This window comes from Geotrypetes seraphini, chromosome 7 (assembly GCF_902459505.1).
Source record: "Geotrypetes seraphini chromosome 7, aGeoSer1.1, whole genome shotgun sequence".
Taxonomy (NCBI): Eukaryota; Metazoa; Chordata; class Amphibia; order Gymnophiona; family Dermophiidae; genus Geotrypetes; species Geotrypetes seraphini.
Window position 1 is genome coordinate 145272079 of NC_047090.1, and position 15551 is coordinate 145287629.

Consider the following 15551-nt stretch of genomic DNA (forward strand, 5'->3'; position numbering starts at 1 on the left):
ACATCCCGGTGGCGATGTATTCTGTGACCAAGCCAGGGTGTACAGGTTCCCTGTTACTTTGCAGGGGAGCCCTTCGTCATTGGCAGGGGGCGTTACACCACTCCTTATTTCTTTGGGCGGTGTATTTCCGGGGCGAGCAGCATTGTCTGGTGGACACGTTGAGTCGCTCTTCTCAGCCGCATGAATGGTCGCTCCATTCTCAGACTCTGCGGCATGTGGTTGTTTGGTGGGGAACCCCACAGGTAGTTCTGTTCGCTTCGCCCCTCACTCACTGGTTGCCTCGATATTGCTCGAGGATGTTCTCCCGGGTTCGCATCGAGGTGGATGCTTTCCTTCTCGATTGGATGGGCAGGTTCCTCTATGCGTTCCCTCCCTTTACTCTGATTCTCAGATCTTTGATGCACCTCCTGTCGGGCTGCGTCACCATGATCTTGCTGGCTTCTCTGTGGCCCTGACAGCTGTGGTTCTCCCTGCTCCTTCAGCGTGTCAGGGAGCCTCTGCTTCTACCTATGTTCCCTTCTCTGCTGTCTCAGTGTTGAGGTTTCTGTTGCCTCCCAATCTGCAGTCTCTACACTTATCAGCTTGGTTCCTCGCAACGTGCCTCCCTCCTTCTGTTTCTCTCAGTCGGTGGGGATATTCTCGAGGCTTCTCGTATGGGCTCCACTCGGCAATGCTTTTCCCAGAAATGCTCCTGATTTGCTGCGTGGTGTGCTGAGCACTGCATGGATCCACTCTCTGCCTCCTTCCCTTCAGTGCTGGATTTTCTGTTCCACTTGTCTCGGTCTGGTCTCAAATCGACATCTATCCGAGTCCACCTCTGTGCAATTGCTGCCTTTCCTTGGCCGCTGGATGGGAAGCTGCTCTCCGTCCATCCGACGGTTTCCCGCTTTCTGAAGGGTCTCTTCAATGTTCATCCTCCGCTCAAGCCCCCTCCGGTGGTTTGGGATCTTAGGGTGGTCCTGGCTCAATTGGTGAAACCTCCGTTTGAACCCATTGATAACGCTCTTTTGATCTGTTTCACCTGGCGGGTGGTATTCCTGGTTGGTCTCACGTCTGTTCGTAGAGTCCGTGAGCTGCAACCTCTGGTTGCGGACCCGTCTTCTGCTGTATTTTATCAGGACGCAGTGGTCCTGCGTACTCATTACAAGTTCTTGCCCAAGAAGGTTTCGGACTTTCATCTCAATCGTTCCATTGTTCTTCCGGTCTTTTTTCCGAAGCCCCACTCTCATCCTGGCGTGGTGGCGCTTCATACGATTGACTGTAAGAGGGTGTTGGCTTTTTATCTTCAACGCACTCAGTCTCATCGGACGGTTCCTCAATTGTTTTTGTCCTTCGACCCTACTTGGGTGGGATGCCCTGTTTCCCAGCGCACCTCGTCCAACTGGTTGGCTGCTGGTTTGCTACGCTCAGGCTGGTCTCGCGCTGCATGGTCGAGTCCCGGGACATAGAGTCCGAGCGATGGCGGCTTCTGTAGCTTTCCTCAGGTCAACGCCTATTGAGGAGATTTGCAAGGCTGCCACTTGGTCTTCGGTTCATTCTTTCACCTCCCACTACTGTCTGGATACTCTGTCCAGGAGCGACGGCCGGTTTGGCCAGTCGGTTTTGCGTAATCTGTTTTCTTGAATTGCCAACTTCCCTCCGTCCCTTTTTGGTTAGCTTGGAGGTCACCCACATGTGAGAATATGCTGCCTGCTTGTCCTGGGATAAAGCACAGTTACTTACCGTAACAGGTGTTATCCAGGGACAGCAGGCAGATATTCTCACAACCCGCCCGCCTCCCCAAGGTTGGCTTCTTTGCTAGCTATCTAAACTGAAGACCATGAGGAGGGGATGTGCCCTCTAGTGGATCAGGAAGGCACACACATGCGTGGTGCAGCACTAGTAAACTTGAAATCTTCAATCAAGTTTGCTTGAAAAGCTGTCCGCATCGGGGCTCCGTGGATGACGTCACCCACATGTGAGAATATCTGCCTGCTGTCCCTGGATAACACCTGTTACGGTAAGTAACTGTGCTTTTTCAACGGCCGTTGAAATCTTTTTTTCCGCTGCCTTCCCGCTCACGCGGCTTTCTGACTTTTCACTCAGTTTTTGTTTTATTTTGTTTCTTTATTCTTTTTTCTAAAAAATAAATTTTTTTTAACTTTTTCTCTTTCATGGGTTCGGCCCGGCGGGGCCTGTTCCAACTCCACAGCCTTGGACTTTGATTTATTTTTTTAAATTAAATCTTTATTCATTTTCAAACTTTCATCAAGTGTACAGGCATTAAATAAACAACATTGAAGTACAGCACTTGCAACTCTTATTACAGTATCTAATAATATGTATAATTATAATAAACCCTCATCCCACCCCCCCTACCCATTATTCTTTTCTGAGACAAACAATAAAATGTGACCCTCCCCCCTCCCAGCATTAGATGGTGTATCTTTCAATAGATTAAAAAAATGGCATTTAATCATTACAATAATTTGTTAATGGCTCCCAAATTGGACTTTGATTTAGCTGAGGCTATGTTCCCTTCAATATCCCATCCGCAAACGGGTTTTAAAAAGTACAGACGCTGTGCTCGCCCCATTTCTATAACTGATCCGCACCGCTGGTGTCTCCAATGCTTGGAGCCTGAGCACCGCCCTGAAACCTGTTCCCGTTGTTCGTCCCTCCAGAAGCGGACTCTCAAAAACCGTCTGATACAACAGCGCCTCCTCTTCGGTGTCGCGATGGAAGGTGATTCGACACCGATGCCAAAGTCAGCGGCATCGACAAAATCGATACTGCCCTAAGCGACATCGGTGGAGCCATCTTCGGTGTCGCATGTTCCAGTGGGTAAGCCGGCTAAGAAGCCTTCCCCTCACCCCTTCAGGTCCTCAGGTCAAAGCGACAGTGAGCCAAATCCTGCCGTCCTTGAGAAGACCCAAGAAACGCTCTGCTCCAATATCGGTGAGTGCCTTGACATCGGTCTCCTCATCGCCGGAGCGTAGAGCTGCACTGAAGGTACCGGCAAAAAACTCAGCGGTACCAGTGCTTTCTCTTAAGCAGAAGATTAAAGAATTGCTGCAGGAGGAATTAAGAGAGCAGTTGCAACTGCTGCTACCAACCATGTCGACACCGACTCCTCCGGTGCCAGTCAGGTCTGAGCCCTCGATACTGGCAGTACCTTTACAGGAGTCTCCATCGGTACTGCCTCATCTCACTAAGGAACCGGTACCTGTCAGTAGCCGATGCTGATCATCTTCACAGACATCTCCTGAGACGGTGTCAGTAAGATCAGGAAAGGCTCTGAAGAAAATGAAACATCTCGAACCAGCATTCATAGACAGACTTCTGATTCCATATGATCCCCCGAGAGCCCTTAGATCAACTTCTCAACATATCCTTAATGTTCCTTCGTTGAGGATAATTGGTACTCGTCGTACCTTTATATTTTCAGTGACTGCACCAATGATCTGGAATTCTCTTCCTATATATCTAAGATCTGAACAAAACCTGTAGAAGTTTAAAAGCAGTTTAAAATGTTTTCTTTTTAAAGACGCCTTTAATTGAATATTTGTTATAAGACCAGCAACTTTTACGTGCCCCCCTCCCTATTGTGTTCCCCTTTTATGTACCTTCTCTATATAAAAATTGTAGTTCTACCCCCCTTCCTATTGTTTCTTAACGACTTAAGAAGTCATGTACGTCAAGTTAGTCAACATTGTTTGTCCTCCTGTAACTTCTTAGATTTTTAATCTTATTGTAAAATGCTTTGTACCTTAGGATAAGCGTTTAATCAAATATTCAAATAAACTTAAACTTAAAACTTCGACACCCAGTGCTCAGCACCGGCGCTGAACAATTCAAGATTCAGATCTCTGGGGGGATTCTGAGGAGGAACACTTTCTATCTGAAGAAGACAGTTCTTCAGAAAATGAATCTCATCTCCCATCTTCTCAAGAGCTTGCTGTCATATCTGAGAAATCATCTTTTTTCCAGATTTCTAAGGGAGATGTCTATCTATTCACTTAGAAGCTGACTCTAAGAAATCTAAGGAGTTTTTAGATGCCTTAGATTATGACCAACCACTTAAGGTGCTTCTTAAACTTCCCCTCCATGACATCTTACGGGAGACTTTTTACAAAAACTTAGAAACTTCTCTCACCATCCCTGTGGCTCCTCGCAAGCTGGATTCACTGTATAGGGTTTTTCCCATTCCAGGGTTTGACAAGCGTCATCTCCCCCATGAATCCCTCCTGGTAGAGTCAACCCTGAAGAAATCTGTAGGGGCTAGCATGTATGCCTCTGTACCCCCTGGCAGAGAGGGTAAGGCAATGGACTGCTTTAGCAAAAGACTGTTCCAGAAAGCTATGTTGGCCAACCGGTTTGGCAACTATGCTTTTCATTTTTCTTTTTATCTAAAGTATTTAGTCAACTAAGTTGCCACATTTCAAAAATATTTGCCTGACCGTAAACTACCTGCTTTTCAGCATTTCATCTCTGACTTACTTCAGCTTCATAAGCACATGGTCCGCTCTGTTTATGATACTTTTGAACTCACCTCACGTTCTGCAGCTATGTCAGTGGTTATGTGGTGTCTGGCCTGGCTTAGAGTGTCGGAGCTAGACGTCAACCGTCAGGATAGGTTGGCTAATGCACCTTGTCTGGGGGAAGAACTTTTTGGTGCATCTATGGATAAACTACCCAGAAGTTATTGGCCCATGAGACTAGGTGGGACACTCTGGTAAAGCCCAAAAAGAAGCCTCCACCTTCTTGTCCTTTCAAACAACAATTCTCCTATCAGAGACGGTTTGCTGCAAAACCTATGGTCCCAGCTCAGTCTCAACCCAGGAGACAATGCCAACCACAACAACAACCATGTCAACAACAGAAACAACAGGCCATGCCTCAAAAATCTACACAGCCTTTTTGACGTGTTTCTTTGGAGCATAGTCAATGTCACCATTCTACAGACTTTGCCTCAACCATCTTCAATTTTTCATAGCTCACTGGGAGCTCATAGCATCAGACCTCTGGGTGCTTACCATCATTCGTCAGGGTTACATTTTCAATTTTCACACCCTGCCTCCAGACAATCTTCCAAGAGAGTCTGTTTTGGACCCTGCACAGTCCTCCCTTTTTCTTCAGGAGGTACAATCCCTTCTTCTGCTGAATGTCATCAAGGAAGTTCCCCTCAACCAGCAGAATCAGGGTTTTTACTCCCATTACTTCTTAGTTCCCAAGAAGACGGGAGGACTGAGACCCATCCTGGATCTCAGAGCTCTCAACAAATTTCTTGTCAAGGAGAAATTCTGGATGCTTTCCCACTCCCTGCTTTATCCTCTCCTCAATCAGAACGACTGGCTATGCTCCCTAGATCTCAAGGAAGCCTAGACACATATCCCAATTCATCTGGCTTACAGAAAGTATCTTTGTTTCCAAATCAATCACTGTCATTACCAATACAAGGTACTTCCCTTCGGCCTGGCATCTTCTCCCAGAGTCTTCACGAAGTGCCTGATTGTAGTGGCCGCATCTCTCCGATCACACGGCCTTCAAGTCTTTCCCTACCTGGACGACTGGTTGATCAAGGCTATATCTTCTCAGGAAGTGGTTCAAGCAACATCTCAGACCATTTCTTGTTTTCAGGTTCTAGGATTCTAAGTCAACTTCCCCAAATCACATCTCATTCCAACTCAATGTCTGCATTTCATTAGGGCAGTCCTAGACACCACTCTCATGAGAGCGTTTTTTCTTCCAGATCGCCTTCAGGCTCTCATCTGCCTTTAATAGCAATTGCTTCCTCTGCAATCCATTTTTGCCAGACACATGATGGTTCTACTGGGCCACATGGCTTCCACTGTCCATGTCACACCGCTGGCAAGGCTTCATCTTCGCACTCCTCAGTGGATCCATGCCTCTCAATGGTCTCAAGCGACGGATCGTCTCTCACAACATACTGGATATCTGTGACATCATCTCTTCTGCAGTCGCTTCGATGGTGGATGACCTCTTCCAATCTATGCAGAGGTTTCCTTTTTCATTTGCCCCCTCATCACAAGGTCATCACAACAGGCACTTCCCCTTATGCCTGGGGATCACATATGGACTGCGGAGACTTAGAGGGGACATGATAGAAACTTATAAGATCATGAAGGGTATGGAGAAGGTAGAGAGGGACAGATTCTTCAGACTAGCGGGGGCAACAAAGACAAGAGGGCATTCGCAAAAATTGAAAGGAGACAGATTCAAAACAAATGCTAGGAAGTTCCCAAGAGCTTGATGTAGATATCATGTTAAAATTTTGGCATGATGAATCAGAAAAAAATTTTAATACTATGACACCTTTTAAAAGCAAAATAATCTCTTATAAGTAGGATGCCCCTTGGTATAGTTCTTATCATTGCTAACTTAAACACTTTTGTAAAAGTTGGAGAAAAAATAGAAAAAAGTGATTCAGAAACAGATAAGATTACTTGGAGACGAAAGTTAAAAGAATACAATCAGGAAATAAATAAATCTAGAAAACTTTATTGTGGTAACAAAATTAATACCGCAAAAGATCAGAACAACAAAGTTTTGTTTTCCCTCTGGAAATCTGTTACTAATGAAGCTGAATGATGCAACAGTGCCCAAAAAACCATCAGCAGACACTTTGGCAGTTTTTTCAAAGATAAAATCATGACTATAATCTCTACTTTTTCTAATTCGCTTGAATCATTTTCTTTTGACTTCGAACAACTTTCTGACAGTATTCCAGCAAACAGGCATTGGTCCCAATTCAGTTCAGTTACAGAAAATCAAATAACTGACCTTTGTATCAAACTTAGAAAGAAAAAAAATGTCTGCTTGATCCTTTTCCTACCTATCTTTTCTGCAATATTCCTGCTTCTGTAGTCTCATGGTTAACTGCTTTAATTAACCTTTTACTTTTCAAGGCTCACTTTTCCACAGATATGGGACACATTGTGCTTTCACCTTTATTTAAAACCTCAAAGTTGGATCCTACTGTTTCAGCTCATTATCGCCCAATAGCAAACATACCAATATTAACCAAAATGATTGAGCTTATTGTCTCTCGCCAACTTTCAGAATATTTGGATGAATTTTCAATATTACTTCCTTGTAAGCATGGGCTTCGTTCAAATTTTTGCACCGAAACACTGCGCTGGTTTCATTGTTGGCGAAAGTTCAGGGTTTATTATCTCAGGGATATTATGCCATCTTTCTTCAATTTGATTTATCGGCAGCTTTTGATATGGTTAACCATGGTCTTCTTATTCAGCTGTTAGCTGGTATTGGTTTAGATAAAAAAGTGCTGCACTGATTCATAGATTTTTTTAACATTAAGATCGTATGAGGTATACAACGAGGGCAAATTTTATTCTCCTTGGACCTCTAGTTGTGGGGTTCCACAGGGTTCACCATTATCTCCTATTTTGTTCAATATATATATATATATATGACTACATTATAGTACCTAAAATTACTTCCAACAGAGTCAATTTATACATACACAGATGATATTTTAATCTTGCTTGAAACTGATCCTTCTTTGAATGATCTTACAACTAATGTTAACTCCTGCATCTTAAGGATTCAGGATTGGGCATCGTTAGTCTGCATGAAATTAAACACCATAAAAACAAAACTTTTATGGTTTGGTCCTAAATTGGAACTGCTGCCCTCTACAGTATTGTTATCCTCAGGTATTCCATTTCAAATTGAGTTTACATCTAAAATCCCGGGTTTTTTTCTGGACTCTACACTTTCTTTTTCATCCCAAGTAAGTAATGTAACAAAATAATGTTTCTTTAATCTTAAGATGTTTAGATGGGTTCACAATTTGTTTTTCCAGCATCATTTTGCAGTGTTGGTTCAGGCAATTATTTTGTCACAACTGGATTATGCCAATTCACTTTTTGTCTGAATAAATGCAACCTGAAAAGACCGCAACTCATTCAAAACATCCAAATATCAATCAGCCCTAACGATCTTACAAAACTAGATAAAGCTTTAGACAACTGAATAGCAGCAGACGTAACCGATGCTGAACGATCAAATTAGGGTTGAATGGTGGCATTAAAGTCTCCCCCAAGAATCAACTTTCCCCAGATGAAGCTCTGCACAATAGGAAGCAAAGAGACATAAAATTTATCTTGACGATCATTGGGAGCATAAATCGAAGCAACTGTAACTTCCTCCTGATCAATTAACATATGCAATAATAAATATCTACCCTCACGATCACATTTAATATGGAAAAGTTGCACTTGTAAAGAAGAATGAAATAAATTGCTACACCACTTTTCTTAACATCCAAAGAGTTAGAGGCAAAATACTGCACTGAAACCCGGGGATAAGCTAAAAGTCGCCTATATCGTTTAAGCAAGTGGGTCTCCTGTAACAATACTATGTGAGGTTGAACCCTCTGCAACTCCTGAAAAAGGGAGTGATGTTTATATGGGGAGTTCAAGCCCTTGACATTGTAAGATAAACTTTTAAATCAGCACTCATAACAACAGAAATAAAAAAATAGATCACCTAAAATAAATTCCCAAAAATTGGTGCACTCATCCAAGCCATTACCCCACATTATCCAACCCTTCCACCGATCCATCCAAAGAAACCTATCATACACACACAACACACAATCATACCAAATATACCCAACCCAGTCACTATCAAAAAACATATCGCCCCTGCCCCCCCCCCCCCCCACCTCTCTGGGAAGAGGAGTACAAAACGGGACCTTACGAGGTCCTGAGTCAACATGCCAAACACAGTCACTGAATTACTCCCCCAAACATCTCCATCGGAAAAGCAAAAAGGAAACAGCTAATGCAGTCTAATCCCAACACTATGCATGAAATAACACACATAGAAAATTAGTGCTGCACAAAAAGCCCAAATACTACAGCTGGATTGAACAATACAGGCAACAAGCTCACACTAGTCATTCAGCACCAGTTGATAATACAGTGGCCCATTGTTTATGGTGATTGCCATGCTGTAATTTAGGCCTCGTTATAGGGCCACTGTAGAAGGAGGATGTGCCGCCATCACAAGTCTCAGTTCATGTAGAATTAGCCAGGCCTTATTCAAGACTCTCACATGATGCAGTTTACTGCCTGCCAGGAAGCATAAGGCAAATGGAAAAGCCCAACAATATTTAATGTTGGCTTTAAGCAAAATTTCCAATGCCAGTTTCAAAGCTTTGCGCTGTTGAAGAGTATAAGCTGAGAGATCTTGATAAATAGAAATCTTAGCATCCTGGAAATGCAGATCAGATGTAATATGCGATTTTCCCAATATTTGCTCCTTCTCAACAAAAGACGAGAAGCAGGCAATAATGTCTTGAGGCTTATTATCAGGTGAACGACCCAAGGAGCGATGTGCCCTTTCCAACGCCAATGTAAGAGAGTTTCCATCGGGCCCGAGGAGAGTTCGGCAAATAGTATGCACAATGGTAAGCACATCTTCAGTGGAAGTTCCCTCTGGGACACCGCGGAATCCTCCAATTATTCCGAAAGCATCTGAAAACTTGACTATTCTCAAAAATGTAAATCTCCCTACTCTCTTTATAATCACTAATTCTTATTATGTTTTTCCTTCCTTATATTAAAGTTCTGGTAAACCGTGCTGAGCTCTATCTTTATGGAGAGGATGCGGTATATAAACTTAAGGTATAATTTAGTTTAGGAATCACAAATTATTGCGACATCTGCAGTTCTCAAGATCGTCTAACTTATAGAATAGATTCTCTTATTTCCACGAAAGTTTAGTAGTGCATTCAGTAGTCACAAAAAGCTTGTCATGTTCCTCCAACTTAGCCTCTGCATCCGCCACGCGGCCACCAAGCTCTCTCAAGTCTGCATCCAGGGTCTCCATACACTCCAAAATTTCAGCATGAGAAGATTTAATCTCCTCCTGAATCTCCTGCAAAAGAATCGTCAAGGCTGGAGGCAAAGTCCAATCAACTGAGCCCGTTAGAAAAAGCACATTAACTGAGTGCTTGGAGTCCAAATCCAACTCAGAATCATGGGCCTGAGAAGCATGGCATCTCCGAGTTTTCATTGTCGGCCAGGGCACCAATTTTTCCACCTCCTTACGCACTGAATTCCAGCCTTGCTCATGCTAGCCTGTAAGAGCTATCCAATAGTACCAAAAATTATATGAAAAAGACACTGGATAGTATGGGATTAGACAGTTTTCGATGAAGGGAAACGGGAGCTAAGAGTTAAGCTGCCATTCAGCACCCTGACGTCCTCGGCCAAGCAGTTTTACAGAATTAATTTTCTTCCTAATGGCCAACTCTCCCTCCATCCCATTATATTCAGCTAGGGAGTCCCACATGTGAGAATATGCTGCCTGCTTGTCTGAGGATAAAGCATAGTTATTTACCGTAACAGGTGTTATCCAGAGACAGCAGGCAGATATTCTCACATCCCTCTCACCTCCCCTAGTTGGCTTCTTAGCTTATTTACGGAACTGAGCTCACATTGGAATAGAAAGTACTTGCATATCTGCGGTAGCGGGCAGTTTAGAAGCTTTGGATTTCATAAAATGCCAGTGCACTATTTATTTTACATGCCACGGATGTACACGTGGATGACATCACCCACATGTGAGAATATCTGCCTGCTGTCTCCAGATAACACCTGTTACAGTAAATAATTGTGCTTTCCAATAGATAGGTGTGTCATACTCTTCAGGTTTCTTGTGCTGGTTCTTTTTCTGCTCTTTTGCATTAGCTGTGTTCTGAGATTTGCAATGTATACTGCTTTCCTACCTTGCCGTGTATTTTATCCTTGGATATTGTTTGGCTGTTTTTGCACTGTTTGTGTGTTTGCTTCACAATAAAAATGTTGAAATGAAAAAAAAAAAAAGATAGGTGTGTCATTCTGAACTCCTGCCCTATCCTTCCTATGCCTGCCTACTGTCTCTGTTTCTTCTTCTCCAGGTATGTATCTTGGATGCCAGTCAGCCCTTTGGGTCTTGAAGAATACTGTATATGTTTTTAACAACTAAAGGGGTACTACCTGAGCTCCTTTGATGCTTCTGATGGCTTTTAGTTGTTCATTGATTGTTCATACATTATTATGTTCGAGCAGAACAGTTTCTTGGTTTGGGAAGTTTCCCATTTTCCCTTCACATAATTTTGATGGAGCTCTTGCAGGCTTGGATATTAACTGCAGGTGGCAGTAGAGCTCCCTGTGAAGTAGGAGGGTGACAGAAAAAAATGGAGTGGATTCCTTCTGCATATGGCTTGCGGCCACGGAGAGATAGATAACCCATTTGTCCAGAATGACACACCTATCTACTGGAAAAAGATATTATCAAGGTAAGAATATAATCTCTTTTTATCTGGTAGGCACCTAACTCAGTAGGCACCTACCACTTTGAAATAGGTATCTACCAGAAAGTAGGCATGGTTAGAGGCAGATTCTGTGTGGAATTTAGACATGGTTTGATTTAGGCTTGCTGGTAGGCACCTATGTTAGGCACACTCATTTAGGGCAAGAAAACTCTGGCATAAATGGGAGTGTACCTGCTTAGATGCTGCTAGGTGCCATTCTATAAATGCCACTTAGCAGATGATTGGTCATTGCGCTCAATGGTGCCTATAAGTTAGGTGCTGTTTATAGAATCAAGGTCTTACCACCTATTACTGCGAATCCCTATTTCCACATCTATTGCAGCTCTTTCTCCTGCCCCCATTCACCTTTTTAAAAGTTATTTCTCCTTCCACAGGTCTCTGGCAGCGAGCAGCAATTCCTTAACTGCTTGTGCTGACCCAACAGCCTTCTATCTGATGCAACTTCCTGTTTCTATTCTGGTGGAAAGCATAAGACAGAAGGCTGTGAATTTGGTGCAAGCAGCATGCACAAATAGCTGCTGACTTCCAGAGACTTGTGGAAGGAAAAATGACTTTTAAAAGGTACATGATGGGGGGATGGGGAGAATTGAGAGGAAACAGAAGATTGCTGGGGGTGGGGGCTATGAGAGCTTGTGGAAACCGAGAGGGTTTGTCCCTATGTCATTCTCTAGTTTCAAAGTGTATTAAATGCTGAACTAAAAGTTAAAAGGACTAAGAAATGGGGAAAAATAGAGAAACGTTGAATACACCCCCTCTTTTACTAACCCGCAATAGTGGTTATTAGTGCAGGGAGCCACACTGCTCCCGATGCTCATAGAGTTCCTATGAGCGTCGGAAGCAGTGCAGAGCATTCAGCGTGGTTCCCTGCGCTAATAACCGCTATCATGGGGGATAAATGTTAAAATGTATCACTTTTATTTAGAAATAGAAAGGAGCCCTTATTTGGTAGTGCTGCAATAAAAAAGCCATAATTTTAAAATCATCTTTAAGAAGGGCAAAGCTATATTTTGAAGATGCTAGAATTCTTATGCAAATCTGAATATTGTCCAACCAAAATACCAACAGCAGTGTGAAAACTATTTTGTGGGAGAGGATTTCATGATAAAGCTCAAAAACCAAACCAAAAAATATTTACTGTATACTTCTCTGAACAAAATCTACTTTAAGATACCTAACAATCAATGTTAAAAACATAATCCCATAGCTCTATAGCACTGTTCCAGAATTATCCCCCTTTTACAAAACCGTGATAGTGGTTTTTAGCACAGGCTAGCACACTGGGATGTATCAATAGAAGCTTCGTTAGCCGCAAATCTGAAGTCATAATGCCACTGTACAGAACCATGGTGAGACCTCATCTGGAGTACTGTGTGCAATTCTGGAGGCCACATTACCGTAAAGACGTGCTTAGAGTTGAGTCGGTTCAGTGGATGGCCACTAGGATGATCTCGGGGCTCAAGGGTCTCTCGTACGAAGAAAGACTAAACACATTGCAGCTCTACACTCTAGAGGAACGCAGGGAGAGGGGGGACATGATTGAGACATTTAAATACATCACGGGACGTGCCGAGGTGGAAGAAGACATCTTCTTTCTCAAGGGACCCTCGGTCACAAAACTCAGAGGAGGGAAATTCGATAGTGACGTAAGGAAGTATTTCTTCACAGAAAGGGTTGTAGATCACTGGAACAAGCTTCCAGAGCAGGTGATCAAGGCCACCAGCGTGCTTGACTTTAAGAATAAATGGGATGCCCTAGTAGGATCCTTACGAGGGTCGAGTTAAGGAACTAGGTCTTAATGGGGTGGGTCAGTAGAGTGGGCAGACTTGATGGGCTATAGCCCTTTTCTGCCGTCATCTTTCTATGTTTCTATGTTTCTAAATACTCTGCGCTGCTCCCGACACTCAGAGAGTTCCTATGAGCATCGGGATCAGCGCAGAGCATTCAATGCACTGGCCTATACTAAAAACCACTATCGCAGTTTTATAAAAGGAGATGTATATAAGCCCTGCGGTATGCAATTTTTTACTGTGGTAAGCATGTGTTAGTGCTTACTGAAGCTTTATAAAAGGGTCTTACTGAGTTTTAAATTCAAAGTTTCCCTTAAAACAAAGTGAAAGTAAAACATAAAACTGATGGCAAAATAATTTTTTTAAAAGCATTTTTACTTGAAAAAAAAACCTTTTCCAACATGCAGCAGTACGCGAAACTGAATTGTGCAGCACATTACTTGAGAAGCACTGACTTAAGGATAGCAAAAAATCTGTCCTGTGGTATCTGAACAATTTTCCAAGTAATGCCGCTAAATATTGCCATGATCTGGTTCCTTATCCAAATATTCAGTGCAGATATCCAAATATCAGCCAGTGCTGAATATTTGGATATATGTTTAAAAGTCAACCTGCTTTGCTTAAATATCAATGCAGAGGACTCCAGTTTGGTATAACATCTACTGCAAGACCTAAAAATCAAAAAAGGAAATGCCTTATTAGTTGGAATGGTATTTCATGAATTTATTTTGGGAAATACTTTAATATTAACTTTACTAAAATAAAATTTGTGTTAGATGTTGTGAGGTATGGTAAACTTAAATGAAAATTCTCTTTTTTTATGCAGCAAATTGAAAACATACATTATTGTAGTAATTTGGAAAAACTTTACCTGTATCACAATAAAATTGCTGTGATTGAAAATTTGGAAAGACTAACAAAGTTGGAGGTTATATGGTTAAACAACAACCAAATAGAAGTTATACAGGTGAGCCATTTGTTTTAGAAGTATCAACTAATGCCAAATTATATTTTTTTAATTTATTTATTTAGATTCCTATCCCATTCTCCCGGGAGCTCAGAACGGGTTACAAATGACATTCACCGTAAAATTATAGGACAAAGTTTAAAGGCAGTCGTAGAGAGACAAGAAACTATTGATATTGTGTTCCATATGGATAGAGTTAATTAGCACATCTTGATGTTAATGTAATATTGTGATGGGAGGGATGGGAAGGGAGGATTTTCTATTTAATAAGAATAGTTTAAATATTAGGTTTATTACATAATATTCAAAATATTATAGAATATTAATTTGTAATGAAATGTTATACTTAAAGTGTTATATGAGAATTATTCAAGTGTGTATTTATAAGTTCATATGAGTTTATCTGCTACACTGAATGAATGAAATAAATGAATAAAGAATTTAAAACTGATGTTGAAAACAATCTGACCTTCTCAAGTTTATTTAAAGGAAGGCATTTTAAAGCTATTTCCATGTTTAAATTAGTGCTATTTACATGTGTAGACTGACATACACATGTAAATAAGATTTCAGAAATTCTCTATTTACCAATGAAGATCTATACCATGCAGAGGATTCAAGGGGGCATGGTGAGGATGTGACTTGGGCAAGTCTCCAGAATGGGATTGTATTTCCTATTTCTTGTACAATCCCACTTTATTCCTAGACAATTAAGTTAATTCTGCCTACCCATCAGGACTTTGTAGGAAGCCTCAAATTCCAGAAGCTTCAGCTCCACCCCTCTCACCTCAGTACAGGCCCCTCCTAGATCAATTTTCCTTCCTACAAGCCAGGCTGTAGGAGCTTGTCTTTTCTGCTCGTGTTTTATTTTGTGTAATTTCAGTCTTTGCATTTGCAGTTTTGGTCCTTGTGTTGTGGAGGTTCCTTTCGGGGACAGCTCTGACTGTGGGAGTCCGCAGACCTTTGGAAAGTGTGGGGGGGGGGGTTCACTGCCTGTCAGTACACCCTCAGGACAGCCTGCACATCACATCGGGACTCAGGGACGATTCCCTTGATAGCTTGATCACCCCAGGTTTGTCTGCTAGTGTATAGAATGCAGGCTGCATTCTACACCCTTGGAGGTGCGCCCGGGATCATGGCCAGACTGCGTTCCACTGCCAGGTATCTTTGCGGCATGCCCGAGGGTGGCATGCTGTGGCTGTACAGTCGGTGGGGCAGTCAAAAAAATCAAAGTCCAGCTTGTTGGCTTCCTAAGGCAGATTATCTCTCTGTAAGCTGTTTCAGCTCTCTTTGCAGTGTTTTCCTATTCAGCACATGTCACACTGCGCACAGGCTGACAGCCTCAACCAGCGATGTTTTTTTCGGGGGGGTTTTTTTTGTTTTTTTTTAAGTAGGTTTTGGGTGGTTTCCCTGCATGCCCTCCACTCCTAAAATCCTAAAATTGCTG

General features: G+C 42.4%; 1 protein-coding gene across 3 annotated transcripts in view; it reads left to right on the top strand.

Annotated features, from left to right (window-relative positions):
- Positions 1 to 15551, top strand: part of LRRC9 (leucine rich repeat containing 9) — a 584298-nt gene that overhangs the window by 76508 nt on the left and 492239 nt on the right. For all 3 annotated transcript variants that reach the window (XM_033952892.1, XM_033952893.1, XM_033952894.1), the window contains exon 5: positions 13964 to 14104. In XM_033952892.1, the coding sequence (XP_033808783.1) occupies positions 13964 to 14104 (141 nt within the window). The remainder of the gene's footprint in view (positions 1 to 13963; positions 14105 to 15551) is intronic.